The sequence below is a fragment of the Marmota flaviventris genome, chromosome 5 (assembly GCF_047511675.1).
Source record: "Marmota flaviventris isolate mMarFla1 chromosome 5, mMarFla1.hap1, whole genome shotgun sequence".
Taxonomy (NCBI): Eukaryota; Metazoa; Chordata; class Mammalia; order Rodentia; family Sciuridae; genus Marmota; species Marmota flaviventris.
The window spans coordinates 108,398,055-108,419,736 of NC_092502.1; the positions used below are offsets into that span (position 1 = coordinate 108,398,055).

The 21,682-nt window shown below is 33.6% G+C and overlaps 1 protein-coding gene across 1 annotated transcript in view; it reads right to left on the reverse strand.

Moving 5' to 3' along the window:
- Ankrd31 (ankyrin repeat domain 31) overlaps positions 1-21,682 on the reverse strand; it is a 190,863-nt gene that overhangs the window by 10,620 nt on the left and 158,561 nt on the right. The window contains 4 exon segments of the mRNA XM_034636448.2: positions 2,880-2,982; positions 9,435-9,575; positions 15,767-16,763; positions 19,764-19,860. Of these exon segments, the coding sequence (XP_034492339.2) occupies positions 2,880-2,982; positions 9,435-9,575; positions 15,767-16,763; positions 19,764-19,860 (1,338 nt within the window).

A 21,682-nucleotide genomic window follows, 5' to 3' on the forward strand; every position in this document is an offset into this window, starting at 1 on the left:
ATACTGAGCGATTAGTGTGGGATAAGTATAAAGTTAGAAGAGAAAAGTAGTTTGAATTATGGAGCTTTGTAGTAAGAAAAGGAATAATTCCTGAGAACTTCTGGTTAAGGACTTGGTGATAGAAATCCTGTTTGGTTCTTTATCCTGCTTATCAGAGTATTGTCATTTTCTATTTTGCACTACCTCTCTGCTTATATTGTCTTCAACTGGGACACCAAGATAAAAAGAGAGGGTACTGTGGTAGAGACGAATAATATAATACTGCTGTTTTTCAGAAATGTGTTCTGCCCTTTCATAGATCATTTCAAAATGTGCTGCTCACTGGTGAAGACTACATCTTTAGTTTTCTCATGAGGAAGTTTACTCCATTTAATAAGGAGTATTAGTTTGGTATACAATTTTTTTTTTTGTACTAAGGATTAAACCTAGGATTCATGCATGCTAGGTAAGTGCTTCACCCTTGAGCTACATCCCCAACCAGGAGTATTAGTTTAATAAGCAAAGATTTATTTTAGTACCTATTTATAGAAAATATTTTAATAACCAAATCATGTCACTTTGGGCATGATTTTAATGATACTTTTTTTAAGCGGAAAAAGTTTTAATATAAAGATTCACACTGTGATGAATTATAAAAATTATAAAATATCCTTGATGCATTCAGCTTTTGCATTTTTCGATTCCAACTTATCTTGCCATCTTTCCCCTTGTATTTCTATTACTTTTCTCTTACCTTTTCCTATCTATGTTACATGACTGATTCCTATATGATACTTTTTAAAAATTAACCAAAGAAAGTACAGAATAGATTCAGAAAAAAGAATTATAAAGGATTTTGTCATTTTTTAAATTCTCCTAAAATCAACAGTAGTTAGGAATAAAATGGATGTGTTAGTACGGATGTACAAAAATAAGAACCCTTGAAATTACAATTGGGGATGTAAAATGGTTACACTGCTTTGGAAAGGAGTGGCTGTTCTTCAAAAAGTTAAATATATGCCAACAACATGGTCCTATATTTGGAAGACCCAAAAACTCTATGAGAAACCTTCTAGAACTCATAAACAAATTTAGCAAAGTAGCAGGATATAAAATTAACAGCCATCAGTCAATTGCGTTCCTTTATACCAAAGAAGAATCAGCTGAAAGAGAAATTAGGAAAATTATCCCATTCACAACAGCCTTAAAAAATAAACAAAACAAAACAAAAAAGCCCATCCAAACACAATCAAAAACTTAAGAAGAGTGGTGAAAAGACCTCTACAATGAAAACAACAGAACACTAAAGAAGGAAATTGAAGAACTTAAAAGATGGAAAGATCTCCCATGTTCTTGGATAGACAAGAATTAATATTGTCAAAATGCCATAATATCAAAAACGCTATACAGATTTATTGTGATTCCTATTAAAATCCCATTGACATTCTTTATAGAAATAGAAAAAGCAGTCATGAAAAATTCATTTGGAAAAATAAGAGGCCCAGAATAGCCAAAGCAATCCTTAATAAGAAAGTGAACCAGAAGATCTCACAATACTAGACCTTAAATTATACTACAGAGCTATATAACAAAAACAGCATGATATTGGCACCAAAACAGACATGAAGACCAATAGAACAGAATAGAAGACACAGAGACAAACCCATATATACAGTTATCTCCTACTAGACAAAGGTGCCATAAACATAACATTGGAGAAAAGACAGCCTCTTCAACAAACAGTTTTGGAAAAACTGGAAATCCACGTGTAGCAAAATGAAATTGAACCCCTATCTCTCACCCTGCATGAAACTCAACTCAAAGTGGATCAAGGACCTAGGCCTTAGACCAGAGACTCCGCACTTACTAAAAAAAAAAAAAAAAAAAAAAAAATGTAGACAAAGTGTAGACACTCTATCGTGTCGGCTTAGGAACTGACTTCCTCAACAAGACATAAAGTCCAAGCACTAAAATCAAGAATCAATAAATCGGATGGAATCAAACTAAAAAGCTTCTTCACAGCAAAGGAAACCATTAAGAATGTGAAGAGAGCCTAAAGAATGGGGGAAAAATCTCTGCCACTTGCACTTTAGATAGAACATTAATCTCCAAGATATATAAAGAATTCAAAAAACTTAACACCAAAACCCAAATAACCCAATCAATAAATGGAAAAAGGAACTGCACAGGCACTTCACAGAAAAAGAAATATGAATGGTCAACAAATATATGAAAGAATGTTCAACATCTCTAACAATTAGAGAAATGCAAAATAAAAGTACACTGAGATTTCATCTCACTCCAGTCAGAATGGCAATTATCAAGAATAAAAGTAACAATAAATGTTGGCAAGGATGTGGGGAAAAAGATATAAATGGTATGAATATACCACCAGTGAAATTATACATCATGTATAACCACAAGAATAGGATTATAATAATTTATACTCCATGTATGGATAATATGTCAAAATACACTCTACTGTCATAGAAGTACTGTCTGAAGTACAGATACATGCTAAAATAACCTTCAAAAATATCATATAAAGTAGAAGTCAGACTCAAAAAGTCTTATCTTATATAATTCCATATTCAGAACAGGTTCATCCATTCCAGAAAGTAGACCCTGGGGTTTCCAGGAACTTGGGGGAGTAGAGAATGGGGAGTAAGTTTCTTTTTGGGGTGATGAAAATATTTGAAACTAATCAAAGTAGTGGTTGTGTAACATTGTGAGTGTACTAAATGCCACAGTATTTTTCACTTTAAAATGGTTAATTGTAATGAATAATAGTGAATTTTACCTCAATGAAAAATAAAAGACCAAAACACACACACAATAAAAAGAGTAGGTTTGGGTGTTTTTATCCCACAACCAAGAAACAGATGTTGGGCCAGACATACCTGGAAGACAAGACTGATGTTGTTGAGGTACTACATTTGGTTCTGGAGATACAGGTACTTCCTCAGAAACATACTTTAAAAGCTCCTTCCCAAGATACGTTACCTACACATAATCAAAACCAAAATTAAAAAAAAAACATACATTCTGTAAGAGGCAAATATATCAATCTCCTGAAAATTGTAATTTTTGTTAAGTACTGATTATTGTAGATCCAACTATAGCCCATGGCAAAGTACAGACTGCCTCCTTTTTTGGTAAATAATTTTGAAAATAATATTTTATTAGAACACAGTGACACCCAGTCACTTACTTAACATCTCTGCCCACTTTTGTCTACAAAAGAACTTAATAGTGTGACATGCCCATGAAACCTAAAATATTATTTATTATCTGGCCTGTTTACAGAAAAAATTTACTGACCCCTGATGTATATTACTACCTCTTTCATCCATTCACTTATTCAACAACTGTTAATCTTTCATCTGCTATTTTATGACCTCAAAAAATATTGACATTAAAAAATTAAGCCTTAAAAGTAATAGTACTTTTCAAGAAATAAAATATTTAGATGATTAGATTATTAATATTTCAGGTCTACATATCCAGTTATAAAAAAATGTGGACTTAGATGTTTTTATTAATCCCATAGGCCAGAGCTTAAAAATATTTATAAATAATGGACAGGGCTGAGGCATATACCTACCAGAAATATTCCTGGTCCTCGGGTCTTTGCACTCCCCACTCTTAGGTCTAGGGCTACCTAAAACCCCCAAAGGGCAGGTTCTCTTAGGGCAGAGTATCAATTCTCAATTTCAACATCTCTTCCTCCAGGATGTCTTCTTATAACCTCTAAATTTAATGACCTTCCTCTAGGCTCTCATATCTTTTGTGCTCCTATTTCTGTCACAGCATTTATTCCATTTAAAAGAAATTATGTTTTAATGTCTCTTGTGTCAAGTAAGCCATAAACTTCTAGAGGACATGGTCTGTGTCATATTCATTTGTATATCTTTAGCACTTCACATAATGCCTGACATTATGGAATAAAAGACTGAAGCCACAACTGTTAAGTAAGATTCTTAAATTTCAAGCCTCAGGTTATCCATTTGTGAAACAAGTATCTTCAGTGTATTAAGTTCTTAGAGGATTAAGAGATAAAATGCATGAAAAGCATCTGGCATACTATCTGTCACATCCTAAAATCTTGTTAATTGAACAGGGCCAGGAAGGCATAGGTGATCTATAAAGTACATATAGGATTTGGGCTCAACCCCTCACCAAACAAAGCCAAGTAAAGCAAATGGGATATATTTGGCTTGCCCAGTGTGCCAATCCCTCCTCATTTGCCATGAAATAAAAGGAGAGAAACAGCTCCTGAATGTCATTTGTCAGTTCTCTAAAAAACCCAATAATTATAAATAATGAATTTTGTACGGGTTATGCCCTGACAATATCTAATATACCTTATAAACTAATGGAAGCGCAGGTTCAGTATGTTAGCGTCTTCATCTCATACTTTAAAAGCATATTTTTTAATCAGTTTTAGTACTGGGTAACATAAAGTGACTTACACATACCACTGGAGGTAATTCAGATATAAACAACACAACTTTAAGAAAATCCACCGAGTTAAAGTGTATCTTTCACAAAGTAGAGTGATTTGTTGAATAAATTAATGAAAAGACTCAAAAGAAACAGACAGTCACTTCTAGAAATTGTATTTCATATTAGTGTCTGTGCTCCAGTTGGCTAAAGCAAAAGTGCAAACAGTTATCACATTTCATACAGCTCAAACTTTGAATCCTGAAAATTTTACTAAGGATCCAAATGTAGCTCACATGCCCACTCTGACAGAGGCATGGTAGGAAGAGCTGGAGGCTAGTTTCTGAGGTTTTTGGACTTCATGGCCTCTAGTGCTCTCAGAAACTTTGTCATGTTCCCCCAGATGAGAAAAAGTAAGAGACAGTATAAGCTGTGTTCTATGAAGATATCTGTAGGTTGTTATGTTCTTGCTTTTCTAAAAGGTAAAGTTGCAGGGATGTTTTGTCCTAAGGCCACTGGGGTTTTCCCTGAAACCTTATAGCCAATGTCCATTATTCCTCAGATATTAGCCTATGCTGATTCCCTCATAGCAGACTTAAGAAAGAAGGATGCTGGGGAAGAAGTAGGATGTATGCAACACATGTGTGTTTGTGTGTGTGTGTGCGTGCGTGCACAAGTACTTATGTGTGAGGTAGATGAACCACATGGAAATGTGGTTAATAAGCAAGTGAGAATATCAATTAACTTTATTTTGGCAATATTAACTGTCATTATTAATTGCTATAACAAATGTTTCTGTATACCTATTCATATGAATCAAGAAAAAAATATAAAACATTACCTGCTTTTGAATTTTTTTTTCTTTTTTTTGGAGACAGGGTTGCTTAGGGCCTCACTAAGTTTCTGAGACTGACCTTGAACTTGGTGATCCTCCTGTCTCAACCTCCTGACTGCCTTTTGTTTTGGTCAGCTTTTCACTGCTGTGATTAAAAGACCTGACAAGAACAACTTTAGAGGAGGAAGTTTATCTAAGCGCTCAGTTTCATAGGTCTCAGTTCATAGGTAAGGGCTCAAATAAGGCTGAACTTCATGGAGGAAGAGTTTAGTGGAGGGAAGCGGCTTACTTGATGATCAGAAAGCAGAAAGAAAGGCTCCACTTGTCAAAAACAAAATGCAGGCCCAAAGGCACGCCCCCAGTGACCCACCTTTTCCGGCCACACTCTATCCTCCTTCATCTATCGGTTAATCCTATCAGGCAATTAATTCACTGACTGGGTTAAGGCTCTCATAACCCAATCCTCTCTCCTCTAAAACTTCTTGCATTGTCTCACACACAAACTTTAGGGGGATACATAATATCTAAACCATGACACCTTTGAATATTAAAGAGGTGTCCAAAAATTTATTTCCCTGATGGGAGTCCATTTTATTTTTGAAAGTATCAGTCTGTTTTTCTCATGTCTTCAGAAAAACAATTTATAATATGGATTAATAGGAATCTGTAAGTTTTAAGCAGCAAGTCTTACAATTTTCAATACCTCAAGAAAAGAAAGAGAAAAGGATAGTTGTTTTGTTTTTAGATCTCAGAGTAGGGGAACAAAGCAAAGAAACAAAAGAAAACTGTATTTTTTAGGCTCATTATAATACAAAAAACATTGTGGTTAAGAATATATGTTTTAAATAAAATATTTCTTTAAGAGTTCAGAATACAAGACAGAAAGTCATTTTAAAGTGTAAGAATTGCTTCTAGGTAAATGATTTTTCAGGTAAAGTTCTTTTTCATAGTACATATCTCCCAATTCCAATTCCAGACTCCTTTCTTCATTCCCCAGCACTCTATTCAGCAGGAGGCAAGAAAAGGTCCTTTCTAGTACTTATTTTTCAGAATTTGCAACTCCTGGATATTTGTATTTTTAAAAAGATCCATTTCTCTAGCCATCTCTTTTCTCTTCTATAATACAGTTGTGTAGAAGCTAAGTTTGTATAAAGTTTAAGACACTTTGAGAGTAACTGACTGAATTAGGTTATCTGTCCAGATGAACAATTTTCATCACTTTCTATACTCTGTCCCTAACCTGTCTATATCTTGATATTCCTAATTATGGTAGTTGGAGGAATTTCTTTTATAAAAATATGTGAGGGTGGAGGGAAAGAGGAAAGTCAACACTAACTCCAAAGGAGTGAGTTTATCAGGGTGAAAATTTAGCAAGGCATCTGGCCAGAAAGTATGTTTGCACAAGGTATCTGTCTAGTGTTCCTTGAGTCACAACCTAAAACGATAGCCCACTTTTCAACTTCATCAATTCACTCCTGGGGGTCCCAAAAATGAACTACCATTGCCATTCTAATGATTCTTATAAATTTTGTATGGCAATCATATCACCAAAAGGCAATTTCCCTTCCATTCAAATAAAAACCAGGGCCAAGTTATCTTATTTTCTGAGATTAGAGGAGATCCAGCACATTCAAGGTGGAATGGTCATAGACTGGAAAAGCATTTTCCTGTGGAGGTGAGCCATTTCTGCTGCCTATGATTGAGGCTACATATTGATAAACGTGGTTAGATGATTCCACGTGTTCTTTTGATTTGAGGGCAACTTGTTTGCAATGAAAGGAATGTGGGCCTCCCTTGTGCCATTGTTAATAAATGCAGAAAAATTATGTATAGGACTAGAAGACCAAGTTAAATGATTTGTCCTAGCTCCAGGATGAACATTAGAATCATTTGGAAAGGGGTTGGGGTTGTGGCTCAGTGGTAGAGCACACTTGTCTAGCATGTGTGGGCACTGGATTCAATACTCAGCACCACATAAAAAAATTAAAAAAGATATTATGTCCATAAAAAAAAAAAGAGTCACTTGGAAAGCTTTTAAGAATATTGCCACTTAGTTCCCAACTCAGACTATTAGATCAGAAGCTTTGAGCTGAGGTCCACTAGACATTGTTAGTTTTAAAAAGCCACTCCACCCTCTGTAAGTAATTCTAGAAATAACCATGATTAAAAACTGTTGCCCAGATCAAATAACTTATAAAAAGTAGAATCAGAAACCAGTTTGGCATCCTGTCTCCTACCCAGAGATTACTCTGGCCATTAGAATGGTGTCTAACAGCTAGGAGGCAGAAGCTGCAAGAGAAATCAGTGAAGTGAGTTGAATTTCCTCAGTAAAGAATTTTCCTAAGCACCAAAATTTCCTTAGCAAAGATGTACAGCAGCCCAGCTGCTTGGGTAGGAGGTATGAATCATTTCTGTATCTAGTGACATTGTCACTATCTGATGCAGAGAAAGACATACTTTTCTAGCATTTCATGCCAGACAGCCAATCATTCCTGGCCCTATACCCCCACCAACATTCTCAGAACTAGTCAGTAGAATGTTCACATTTACCAGTGCAGTGAAAAGTTTTCATCATCAAGAAGTATCTGTGAATTCAGGAGCTCCTCTCAGACAAGAGGAGACAGAGTTTTCTGTGGTAAACTTTAAAAGAAGATTTTAAAGAAACTTTTAAATATTATGAGAAACTCACTGGGATCATATTTCAATTTGGGGTATTTACTAAAAAGTACATGTGTGTCCCATAGAAATTTTAAAAACTCTGCTTTCATTTTTGGGGATAACCTAAAAAAGAAAAGTAATCTAAACTTGCTCAGATAATCTGTAGTATCCATATTTGCAGCTGACTTCACTATCATATAGATACTAAACATTAGAACTCTAATTGGCTTGATTGCTGAGAAAACACTAGAAGCAATGGGATATGCAAATGTGGCATTAGTAACATGTGAGGGCCAAATGATGTCACAGACAGCTCTCAAAGGCAGGAAATGTAGTGGTTATAATGGACAAAAAGCTTGAGAGAACAGAGTCTTCTCAGCATGCCAAAATAACCAAAACCACAGCAATGAGTACCATTATCAATGCCATGAGAATGGTTTAACAAAACAATAAAAATATATCAAAAGACTTTTTAAAATATTCTAATAAAAAGGATTACTGGTGTAAGATGTTAATTACTATCATTTGATATAAATTATCAATCCATGAAAAGAACTGAGCAAAGGTGTAAAAAGCAGACAATCTGGTGATTGTAGGGGTGGGGAAAGAAAAAACTTTCGAGGGAAAAAAGTCAGAGAGATTATAGAGCACACAAAATCCAGAATGTGCTGATGAAGTGAAGGGACTGTAACAGTACCAGAAGTACCTGCTACAAAGGCCTACAAGGAGAGAATGCAGAGTAGGGGCACAGAGTTCGGGGCAGAGCAGGAGCAAGGAGGGAAGGCAGATAGAACTGAGCTGGACAACAAAAGAAGGGAAGCTATGCCTTCTATTATTGGTGTACTGAGGCTTACTGCAAAGGGTAGGGAAGTTTAAAGGTATAAACCATAATGGTGGATCTGATGATTCATACTTTTCTGAGTGAGTCATTGTAAGACCTGATGTGGTACCACAGACACTTACGGGTGGATGAACACTGGACCATATGGTGTCAGTCATCAGTGGGCTTATATCTCAGAAGCCAGAACTGAGAGAGGCTACTAAGTCTGTGAGGTCTGAAAATATTTCTTTTTGAGGAAAATATTCAAATCTTTTAGCAACATGTGATTAATGCTACGTTCAAAACTAAATGTAAAATGTACTTTCATATTTAGGTTACATTTTGATTTATTCCATTAGAATAATAATAACATGCATAAACTAAAATATTAGTACACTAGTGGTCCCAAATTTCTATATGGAGTCATAAAGCCCTGAAATTTATTAGAAGGATAAAAATGGAAGATTAGAGCCAATTAAGTTTCTGAAACTAGATAAGGAGCAAGTAAGGGAGCTGCACAGCCATGAGAATTTTGGCAAATACAGTGTAGATTAAAGCATGTAGCAATGTCACAGAAGAGACAAATGAGGGCAAAAACTATCTGAGAGATCTTTCAGACTTCTTTTAAAAATGTTTCTTTATAAAAATATGTATTTTAATTTAACTATGAAATTAAAGATAAACTTGAGAATGACCCACCTTACTCCAGGCGTAATTCCAGGTCACGTAACTGTCACCTCCCAGAAGATCCTTGAGCCAAGTGACTGGGTTTTGATAAATCTGACCATTTTCTACCTTAATTTTGCCACTTAATAAAACACTGGCTTTGTGGATAGTCTCCTGAAGTAAAAATAAATAAAGAAATAAATAAATAAAATTAAGATAAAAATTGCTGAAATCTATGAACTTTGGTTTTTGGCCATGATGAAATAATAGGGATCAGATTTACCTATCATTTGACACAAAAACAACAAAAGAATACAAAATATATGATCCAGTTGTTTATAAGAGGCCAAGAATCAGGCAATTATCTCTGAGAGATGATAATTTACTATGGTGAACCCTATAATTATCCCAGCTTACCACCATGAGAGAGTTTCCAAGTCATGTACAGGGAAAGGGAATCCAGGCAAAGCCTTTGGACACCCTGAGTTGAGGAAACAGAGCAGAGTCTAGGGACAAAGGAGGCTAGAGTCTGCGGGACACAGGAGGCTAGAGTCTGTAGGACAAGGTATTGAAGAGAAAAATAGAAAGAAAGAAAACTCTGTAGATCTTTAGAGGGTCCTCTTTAAATTTCAGCTGAGAAGGGATAGATGGGTATGTGTGAGGAAATTGACCAAGGGTGGAAAAAGAACCACTTGAAAGAATTAGAGGTACTGACACCTGGCACTCTCACAAGACAGGGAATAGAGTCCCTAAAGCAAGAGTAGAAAGACCTTCAGACTGATGGGCCATCAGTGGAATACATAAAAGAATCTTGCCTCCGTAGTGGAAAATAACTAGCACTGGACTTGACACTATTCTGATCCTGCCTAACAAATCTTGAAAACAAGACCCAAAAGAATCAAACCATTTTCAAGAAAAAGTTTCCAAAATATTTATAAGACTACATACATATCCAGCATTCAAGAGGCAAATTTTACTGTATGGGATCTGATAAAATATGTAACAGGCCCTAAATCCAACAGTATTAATAACATTAAATGTATGTGGATTAAACAAACTTTTAAGAAAGTGGATATTTTCAGATTGGATTAAAACATCAAGATCTAACTATATAATGCATATAGGAGACAGATATTAAATTCAAAGAGACAAATAAACTGAAAGTAAAAAGATAAAAAAAATGTTTCATTCAAACAGCAACCACAAGAAAACTGAAGTGGCTATACTAAAATCAGATGAAAATAGACCTTAAAACAAAAATTTTTACTAGAGATAAAAAGGGACATTTTATAATGTTAAGAGGGTGATGCATCAAGCACATATAACAATTATATATAATACATATGTACTTAAAACACAAAAGAGTACACAAACACAGGAAGCAAAAATTAGCAGAAATGAAGGGAAAAATAGATAATTCAACAAGAATAGTTGTAGACTTCAATATCCTACTTTCAATATGGAGTTATACATAGCAAACAGGCAAAAAAATCAATACGGAAAGACAAGGATTGAACACTATAAACCGATTAGACTTAACAGGCATCTATAGAAAATATAACAGCAGAATATACATTCTTAAGCACACATGGATCATTCTCCAGGATATTTGCTAGCTAAGCCATAAAATAAACCTGAACAAGTTTAAAATAATTGAAGTAATATATGTTCTTCAACCACAATGGAATGAAATTAGAAATGATAACAGAAAAAAAAGAACCCTGAGAAACTCACTATTATATGAAAAAAAAGAACGTATTTTATAAATAACCGATGAATAAGAAAAATTGATCCAAATTAGAAAATACTTTGAGATGAATGAAAAGGAGACACAACATATTGAAACTTAGGGATACAACCAAAGAAATTGAGGGGGATGTTTATAGTTATAGAAATGTCTATTTTAGAGAAGAAGATCTTTAACTTAAGACAATGGAAAAAGAAGAGCAAATTAAACACAAAACAAGTTGAAGAAAATAAATAATAAATATTAGAGTGAAAATAAATAAGTAGACAATAGAAAAACATGTACTTAAAATAATAAATATTACTTAATATGTACTTAAAATATGTACTTAATATGTACTTAAAATAATAAATATTAGAGTGAAAATAAATAAGTAGACAATAGAAAAACAGTTGTGAAAATCAACAAAACCAAAAGTTGATTTTTTTAAAAGATCAACAAGAGTGATAAACCTTTAAGCAAGACTTATTAAAAATCGAGCATGAAGACTCAAATGACAAAAATCAGAAATTAAGTAGGAACATTACTACTAACCTTGGAGAAATAAAAAGGATTTTAAGAGAATACTATGAATTACTATATGCCAATAAATTAGGTGAAATGGACAAATTCATAGAAAGACACAAACTACCAAAACTGACTCAACAAGAAATACCTAAAGTAAACACCTGGGCATGGTGGAACACACCTGTAATCCCAGTGGCTTGGGATGCTGAGGCAGGAGGATCGCAAGTTCCAAGTCAACCTTAGCAACTTTTTAAGGCCCTAATCAACTTAGCAAGACCCTGGCTCAAAATACAAAATAAAATGGGCTGGGGATGTGGCTCGGTGGTTAAGCATCCCTGGGTTCAATCCTCAGTACCAAAAAAAAAAAAAAAAAAGATTGAATTAGTAATAAAAAATATATACATCCTAAAAGAAAAGCCCAGGCACAGATGACTTTACTGCTAAATACTACAAAACATTTAAAGAAGACTTAATACCAATTTGTCACAAACTCTTCCAATAAACAAGAAAAAAGAAACACTTCTGAACTCATTCTATTTGGCTTGACATCAAAATGAGGCAGACAACAAAAGAAAACTACATATAATGTATTCAATAAATATGAATGAAAACTTTAAAAAAATACAAGCAAATCAAATCTAACAACATTTAAAAAGAATCATATAGAATTACCAAGTGGAATTTATTCCTGGAATGTAAAGGTGGTTTAACATCCAAAAATAAGCTAACATAAATTGATTTATATATCATATCAATGATTGATTGTAGATCACATCAATAGAACAACAAAATTCCACATGATCATCTCAATAGATACAGAAAGAGCATTTGGCAAAGCCAATACCTTTTCAGGATTAAAGACACTCAAGCAGTAAATTAGGGATAGACAAGAACTTAGTCTGATAAAGGGCATCTATGAAAAACCTACAGCTCATGCTTAATGGTGAAAGACTAAATTTTTCTCCCTAAGTAGTCTTATGTTGCGGAGTGAGAAAATACAAGTCTGCTTTCACCACTTTATTTCCACTCTCTGCTGGAGGTTTTTAGCCAGTGCAGTAGAACAACAAAAAGAAATAAAGGCATTCAAAATTCTAAAAAGAACTAAAACTATCTTTATCCATAGACAATATGATCATTTATATAGAAAATCCAATTAAATTTCTAAAAATTTACTAGAACTAGTAATTTTAACAAGGTTGCAGGATAATATATCAGTATGTAAAAATCAGTTTCTACATATTAGCAATAAATCACCAGAAACTGAAATTTTGAAACTATATCACTTATAATATCAACAAAAGTATAGTGAAAAACCTATACAATGCTACACTGCTGAGAAAAATAATAAAGACCTTAATAGATGGAAATACATACCATATTCATGGGCTGAACAATTCAATATTATTGTGATTCCATTTCCTCCCTAATTAACCTATACATTTTATGAAAAACCAATAAAAATAACAGCAGCCTTTTTGGGGGTAGAAATCTACAAACTCATCCTAAAATTCATATATCATTACAATGGACCTAGAATATCCAAACACTTTTAAAAAAGAACAAAACTGGAATACTAACACTACCAGATTTCAAGATTTATTTATGGCTACAATAATCAAGATAGTTTAGTAGTGATGGAAAGATAGGCAAATAAATCAATGAAACAGAAACAGGGAGACCAAAATAGACATACATATGAACAACTGATTTTTGACAAAGATATATAGGGCAATTAAATAGAAAGGGTATCTTTTCAACATATGTTGGTAGAACAACTGGATATACAAATTCAAAAATATGAATGAGGATCTGACATTGTACTACATACAAAAATTAATTAAAAATAGATTGTAATCCTAAATGTAAAACTAAAAACTCTAGAAGAAAATAGAACTTTGAAACTAGGGAAGACAAATAATTCCTAAATAGGACATGAAAAACATAATCTATGAAAGAATAAATTAAGTATTTAGCCTGCACCAAAATTAAAGGCTTCTGGGCTGGGGCTATAGCTCAGTGGCAGAGCACTTGCCTTGCATGTATGAGGTATTGTATTTGATCCTCAGCACCAAATAAAAATAAACAAATAAAATAAAGGCATGCTGTACACCTAAAACTACAAAAAAAATTAAAGGCTTCTATTTTTAAAAAATAATGTTAAGAGAATGAAAAGACAAGCCACAATATAGTAAAAATAGTTGGGATGGTACATGTTTGATAAAGATTATATCTATATGTACTTTGTGTGTGTGTGTGTGTGTGTGTGTGTATCACAAAACATGATAGGAAAATAAGCAACCAATAAAAAAAGGGCAACAGATTTGGACACTTCATCGAATAATAAATATGGATGGCAAATACCATGTGAAAAGATATTCAATATCAATCATAATTATAGGCATGCAAATTAAAACCATAGTGATAAACCACTATACAGATGTGCAGGTTATATCACAATACACACATCTACACTCTGATAGCAAGCCTAAAATTAAGTCTGATTATACTACATTGAGGAACTAGAACTCTCATTCACAACCAATGGAGATGTAAAATTTTACAAACAACTCTGACAATTTTTTAAGTTCAATGTATAATTACCGTATGACCAAATAACTCCATTCCTAGGTATTTACCCAAGAAAATTAAAGTCTGTGTCATACCAAAACTGGTACACCAGGATTCATAATAGCTTTATAGCCAACAAATAGAAACAACCTAACTGTCTATCATAGGCATACTGATAAACAAACTGATATACACATATAATGGGCTACTATCAAACAATGAAAAAGGAATGAATGACTTATTCATGCTATAACAAGGATAAATTTAAATGATTACATTCAGAAGAAGTCAGACAAAAATCAATACATAAAGTATATTTGCACTTACACACAATTCTTGGAATTGTAAATGAATGTGTAAGAGAAGAAAAGAGACCAGTAATTATCAGGGGATCAGCAAAGGAAGGGAAGGGGATTAAAGGTAGGGTACAAGAAGGCAAGAAGAAACTTTTGAGATTAATGGATATTTCATTATCTTGTGATCATTGTTTCACAAGTACATACAAATGCTTACCAAATTGTATATTTCAATTATGTGTAAGTATATTGTATACCAACTATATGTCAATAAAGCTGTTAAAGACAGAAAAATAGCTGAAATATGAAAATCTCTACCAAAATTTTATTATCGCTGATTTAAGAAGGTATCACAACTGTCAAAATATGAGTAAATAAAAAACTAATATAGAATAACTAATCTGCTAAATTTTGAGCTGCATTGGCTAATTAAGGTAGACACCACTTAAAAACAAATTGGTTGCCAGGCAAAGAAATTGGATTATTGAGGGATCTGAGATCAAGCCACTAATTCAGTCATAAACTACAATTTGAGATTTAAAATTTAAATATTTTTACTTAAATTTACAAATAAAACTTATTAACTATGGAAAGCTTTATTATCCAGAAATGAGCAGAGCTGGAAACAAAGGTCATTCAGATTAAATGTTAATTAGTCTGGACTGAATTGTCAGATTGGCCCATAAGCAAAGAAGCATTCAAGGACTCTGTGATCTTTGTTAATCTAAATTCTTCTTTTAAAAAGAGCACGTAGAGAAAGAGGAGAGGAAACCCTTTTTACAGGCATATCCAACAAAACTTTTTTCTCCTCATTTTTTATGTATATGTAATATTATTTTAATTTAGTCAGATTTACCCACACTCCAAGCCACTTCTGGGTTCTAAACTGAGCTTCTTTGGAAGATGAATTTATACATATCTCTTTAGGGCATGCTTTAGCAGTATAGTAGTAGTTATTGAAATTATATGGAACTAATGACAGTTTCAATTTATTATTTTTATGTTAATTCTTAAATCCTTCCTGTTGCAATATAATAAACTAGTTCTGGTTTGAAGATCCAAAGGTGCTTGTGATTGAAATATATTAAGGCAATTCCAGCAGCATGATTTCACTTACTAAGAATACAAAGATTGTATCTCTCCATTCAGGAAGCCCAGTCAAACTCCAGTTCCCTAAATACCTATGTGACAGCAACATTAACTTATTATAAAATTTATGTGATTTTAGAGAAAAAAATATAGAATACCTGTGTTTTAAATTCCAGAATGTTATTTCCTGGAGTCATTCTTCCTAATAATATCAAATCTTTTATCTGCATACATTTCTTTTTAGGAGTTGTGCTGTAGTTTAAAGGCTTTTTAATAGTATGTTGATGGCCAGATCCAGAGGAAGAAGAGACCTGACTGTTATTTATATGTGGAACAGTAGAAGCTTTTTTTTCAAGATATTGTTTTGTCTGATGCACAGTATCAGTGCCTAAGACCGCAATGGCTTGGTGTGCCCAGGATTCTGATGTCCCCCGAGGTGGTTGCTGGGAAGCTGTTTTTCTGTTTCCTCTTTTTGGATCATACTGGGAAAGGTCCTGGTCCCAAATAATAGCTGATGGATGGGCATCCTTTTGGGAAAGTATACTTGTATGTTTGGAACCATTTAATGTGCCAGTTATGGCAAAAGGACTATAGAATTCACAGTCTTTGGCTGTAGTTTCTGTATGATCATTATCTTTTTGTGAATATTCTGCATGAGCAATGAAAGCATCAGTTTGGGATGACAATTTATTATCACTGCTATCTGGGTATCGAGATTGGAATAACCCATCCAAGGTACAATCATTAACATTTTGTTTAGAGTTCATCTCAATTCCAGAAAATTCTTCCCTTCTTACTGCCTCTGAATCTAGACAAATATTAGTATTATGGCTGTCATGGCTTGTTTCCAGAGACAATGGTGTTTCTTGAATGCTTCTACAAGCAATATTGATATGAGAAAGTGAACCTGAATGAGGCTGCACTGAATTTTCCAGACTCGTAAGCTCTTTGTTGTCCTTTTCACTGAAGATATGTGAGCTGGATGGCAACTTCCTTAAACTAGGATCAGACAATGATGTGACATTTTTATAATTTTGAATTTTCAGACTTATTTTTTTCTGTTTCTTTGCCACAACTAAAAGGCTCTTCTGTCTTGTGGCCAAGTTGGCCAGCTGTTCTCTCAGGGCTCCATGCTTAAATGACTCTATGGATACCCTATAGGAAGAAACAGAAACAGGAAACAAACAAACACACAGAGTAGAAAACTTTGTTTTATCATTCATTTTAGATGTTTAAGATTCTCTGTCTTGATTTTAATCAGCTTGAAGTACTCGAAAGTCTACCTTTACAATGTATTGCCATTGAGAGGAAATTCCTTTATTTCAGGTGTTATGGTTTTGACATGAGGTGTCCCCCAAAAGCTGTGTGTGAGACAATGGAAAAATTTTCAGAGGTAAAATGATTGGGTTATTAGGTGCACTAAAATGCTGATGTGGATTAACTGGGAAGTAACTGTAGGAAGGTAGGGAGTAGGTCACTGGGAGCATGTCTTTGGAGTATATATTTTGTCCCTGGTTAAGTAGAGTCTCTGCTCTTTTCTTTCTATTGCCATGTTCTGAGCTACTTTCCTCTGCCATACCCTTCCACCATGATGATCTGCCTTACCTCAGGCCCAGAGCTATGGAGTTGGCCATCTGTGTACTGATACCTCTGAAACCATGAGCCAAAATAAACTTTCCTCCTCTAATTGTCTTTTTCAGGGCTTTTGGTCACAGCAAAAACCAAAAACAAACAAAAAAATGACTAAAACAGTGAGTTTTACTTTTTAAAGGATGTGATAATGAAGTTGTTAGATTTATATCCATATTATTATTTATCAGCCGTGAATCAACTCTAAAAGATAATAACACTTATGTTGTCTATCTAGATATCTACTTGTTTTTGATTGGAAAGTAGTAGTTGGTGGCTAAAAGGAACCACCATTTTTTAAGTTTGGGGTTTGCTTACTGTTTTGAGTAGAAAGGTAGGTGTATTAGGAAGTAAAATTTGATAGTAAGTTCCACTCAGGTTCCTTTAGCTATAGAGAAACAAGATTGTTTTGTGAATAATCACACCTCAACTAGACCTGAGAAATATTAATTTATCAAGTAATGACTGTAATTGTACTTTGAATCTATCTTGAGACACTTTCAAGTCCAGAGTGACTATTTAGATGACCATCATCCTGTGCACCTTCCCCAAACCAAATCTCTCAGAATCTTGAGACTAAAGAAGAGGAAATGGCTCATTATAGCTCTTGGTATTTTGGCTAAGCCTACCTATCCCCCACCGAGCTTCAGGAAATTACGCTCTTCATTTCCAGTGGTTCTAAAACAGGATTTATTTGTACTTTAAAAAATTTCAGCGGAACCCAAAGGGCTTTTGTTTATATGGATTTTTTAACCTATCAATGTTTATTTTATTTGTTTTAGAAATGAAAACTGATAAAAATTTAAAACACAAGAATATATACCCCCACACTCCATTACCATCAGCTTACCTCTGGAAAGTTCCACTGTACACTCACAAAAGAAAACAATTAATATCTTAGTATTATTATAAAAAATAGTTTTTACTTCACATACTCTCTGAAATGATTTCAGGTACCTACCAGGAATCTTTACACCATGCTTTAGAAATGCTGTTTTAATGAAAAGCAATTTTAAGATATCTTGCCTTATCAAAGTATAGAGTTGTTGATATTGAATATCCAGCAAAAAAAAGTTGTCATATGTTAAGTGGAAAGAGCAGCAAGAAGAAATCAGTTTAGCAAATAACAGTAGCAAAAAAATGCAAAAAGTTAGATAAAGGAGAAATAAAAATACTAATACCACATCATGTGAAATAAGGAATTCAGACAGCAAAATCTCTTTGATTACCCAGACCAAGATTTGAAATTTTATAGCAATCTTAATAAGGATTTAGACACCTGAAACTCTAGTTATCAGGAAGTTTCCAAAATTCTAGATGTTCACTAGAATGTTCACAAAATTCTAAGTGTTCACACTGTTCACCATAGGATAATTAAAGAGAATTAAAGCTAGATTCTAAAGTTCCCTAGAACATATCCCACAGTGATTTACCCATCAATGAAAGCTCACTTGCTTGCTACTGCCAGGGAAACATGTCAGGAAGCAAGAAGGAACTTATTGGAGAAAAAGGCAAAATAAAGACAGAAGATAGTAGATTTAGAATTAAAAAATTTCAAACTTATTTTTAAATAAGTCCAGAGAAACCTGAATATGTAATAGACGTCAAATGGAATTAAGTAGCTAAGTCTCATTAAAAACTAATAAAAATATCCAAATAATAAAAAGATACAGAATATTTTAATTTTCTCAAAAAAGAATAAGAGGTATATAATCAACATTTTCAGGATAAAACTCCTTAAGAACCCTGAAAGATTAGAAGTACAGACACATACACATACACATACACACGTACACACAATCCTAAGATTAATCAACTGATTAATCAACTGCACTAAAAGAAACAATATTTACTGTAAAAGAAAAAAAATTAATGTAGAAAATTTAGGTGTGCTAAGAATCTGTAGAATTCATGATCAGAAAGGCTTTTACAAGATTCTTCACTGTAGACAACTTTTTAAGATACATTTCAGGTAAGAAGTTAAAAATACATATATTTCTAGAAAGTATTATTCTCTACAGAGATAAGAGATTAGACAATATCATGAAGTCATTTATTGGTTCTAAGCAATGTTTGTATTCTTTAGAAATTCTAGGCCTATTTATGTTAGTCAGCTTTCCATTACTTTAACAAACACCTGAGATAACAAATTTGTAAAAAGAAAAGTTTTATTTTGGCTCATGGTTATAGAGGTTTCAGTCCATGGTTGGTTGGCCTCAAGATGCTCTGGGACTATGGTGAGGCAGCATGCAGCACATCATGGTGGAGTGAGTGGCACAGCAAAGTTGTTTATTTCATGGCCAGAACACAGAGAGAGGAAGCAGAAGGGGCCCTGCTATTCCCCTTGAGGGCTTGCACCAATGATGGGAAGGCATCCCCCTAGACCCACCTCCAATTAGTGCCCATCTGGGAACTAAGCCTTTACCAAGCACCTCTAGAGGACATTGCAGATCCAAACTACAGTACTTCTATAGCTAAAAACAGATACGTTCTAGAAACTGTACAGCACATATTTTTTTCACTCACCTGTATTTTTTAGCCAGATCATCCCTTTCTGCTTTCTGTTTGGCAAGTACGTTATCCATAATCTCTTTTATCTCTAACATCTTTTCAATGTATTGTTCTAGAAACATGGTAATAAAATATAAAGTCAGTTAATTGAAGACAGCAAATAGTCACACCAAACTGGTCCTAGTGTTAATTTTTTAAAGTCATTATTCCCTACCTACTTCCAAATATTAATGGCCCAGATATCTAAATCAAGGCTTATTTAAAATGTCATTCTAAAGAAATTCCCTGAGGTATAGGTAAGAATATTGTGCCAAGAACAAGCAGGCCAGTTTAAATTCTAATTCTGCTATCCCACTGAGAACCTAAGATTAGTCATGCAATAGTCATGTGACCTCTATGGTCAGCTCTTCTCTTTCTCTTCCTCCCTTCATCCTTTCAATTAAATTTCTTTATATAAAAAGTTACCAGGCATATTTTTCAAATGTTTGGATTTGACAAAGTTTATATCTGTACAATACTTTTCAGAAGCACTTCAGTTTCACAAAACAAGGTATTCCCAACAACTTTAGAGCAGACCATGCATCGTGAAAACCTGACTAGAGACACAGAGTCTACAGAGGTAAGGACTGTTTGACATCAAGATATTACTACTTCTGGAACATCAAAGGATGTGCTTTCTTAAGTTAAAAAAATAATGTCAGCTTATCTTTCAGATCAAGATGGGAAGCAATTTTGTATCTACTCTTTGTTACAGAGACTACCATAGATTCACAATCAGCCTGAAACAATATATTAAATTTAATGAAAGATCATAGTTCCTTTTTTCCCTTTATATTCTTCAAGCACTTTATTTTTCTTCAATCAAAATTTCAAGGATTATTTTGCTAATTCAATTTCAAGTTTGCTTAATGATCTTTGACATATGGTATGTTGATCAGGACACTGATAAAAGGAAATTTTCTTATCTGTATTCTTACGGCCTTGCTTTGGTCGCTGGTCTCAGAAAGCTCACAGGGATGATAGAGAAAGTGAATGTGCTGTGAGGGGAATAAAAGGTATCAAAGGAAAAACAACCATCATAGCATTACTTGTAATAGTCAAGACTGACAACAACTTCAAAGTGGAGAAAAATTATTCAGTAAATAAATATGAAAATAATTATTAGTAAACAATTGCACTGACACGTAGGAAACCATGTAGCCATTTAGATGAGATTTATGAGGAGTTTAATAAGCTAGGAAGATTCTTTTTAATATTAAGTAAAAAATGAGAAAACAAAATTATGTCTGCAATATGGTCATAGCTATGTTAAAGAAAAAGTAGGAAAAAACAGCAAAATATAATGGTCTTTGGGTGGTAAGACTGAGTGATTTTTCTTTCTACTTCTCTATTTTACATTTTTCTATTTATTTTTAAAATTTATACATAAAATAGTACATATTTATGAAACAATGTTATGTTTTGATACATGTATACATTGTATAAAGTTCAAGCCAGGGCAAAGCTACCTATCTTAAATATTTCTTTATGGTAAAAACATTCAAAATTCTTTCTATTTTTAAAAAATTTTTATTTACAGATGGTCAACTTTCTTATCTATAGATGAACTCAGCAAATGAAGGTAAGAATTTTGTCTGTTAAAATTGTTTGCTTTAGGGTTTGTGGGGTATAGCTTAATGGTGTAATGCTTGCTTGGCATTCTCAAGGCCCTGCATTCCATTACCTAGTATCACCAACAAACAAAACAACATCCCCCAACCCCAGTAAAAAAACAAAACTTTTTAAAATATAAAAGGAACGCACTAGGGCTGAGCCTGTAGTGGCAGAGTGCTTGCCTAGCATATGTGAAGCACTGGGTTTAATCCTTAGTACCACATAAAAAAATAAACAAATAAAATAAAGGCATGCTGTCCTACAACTGCAAAAAAAAAAAA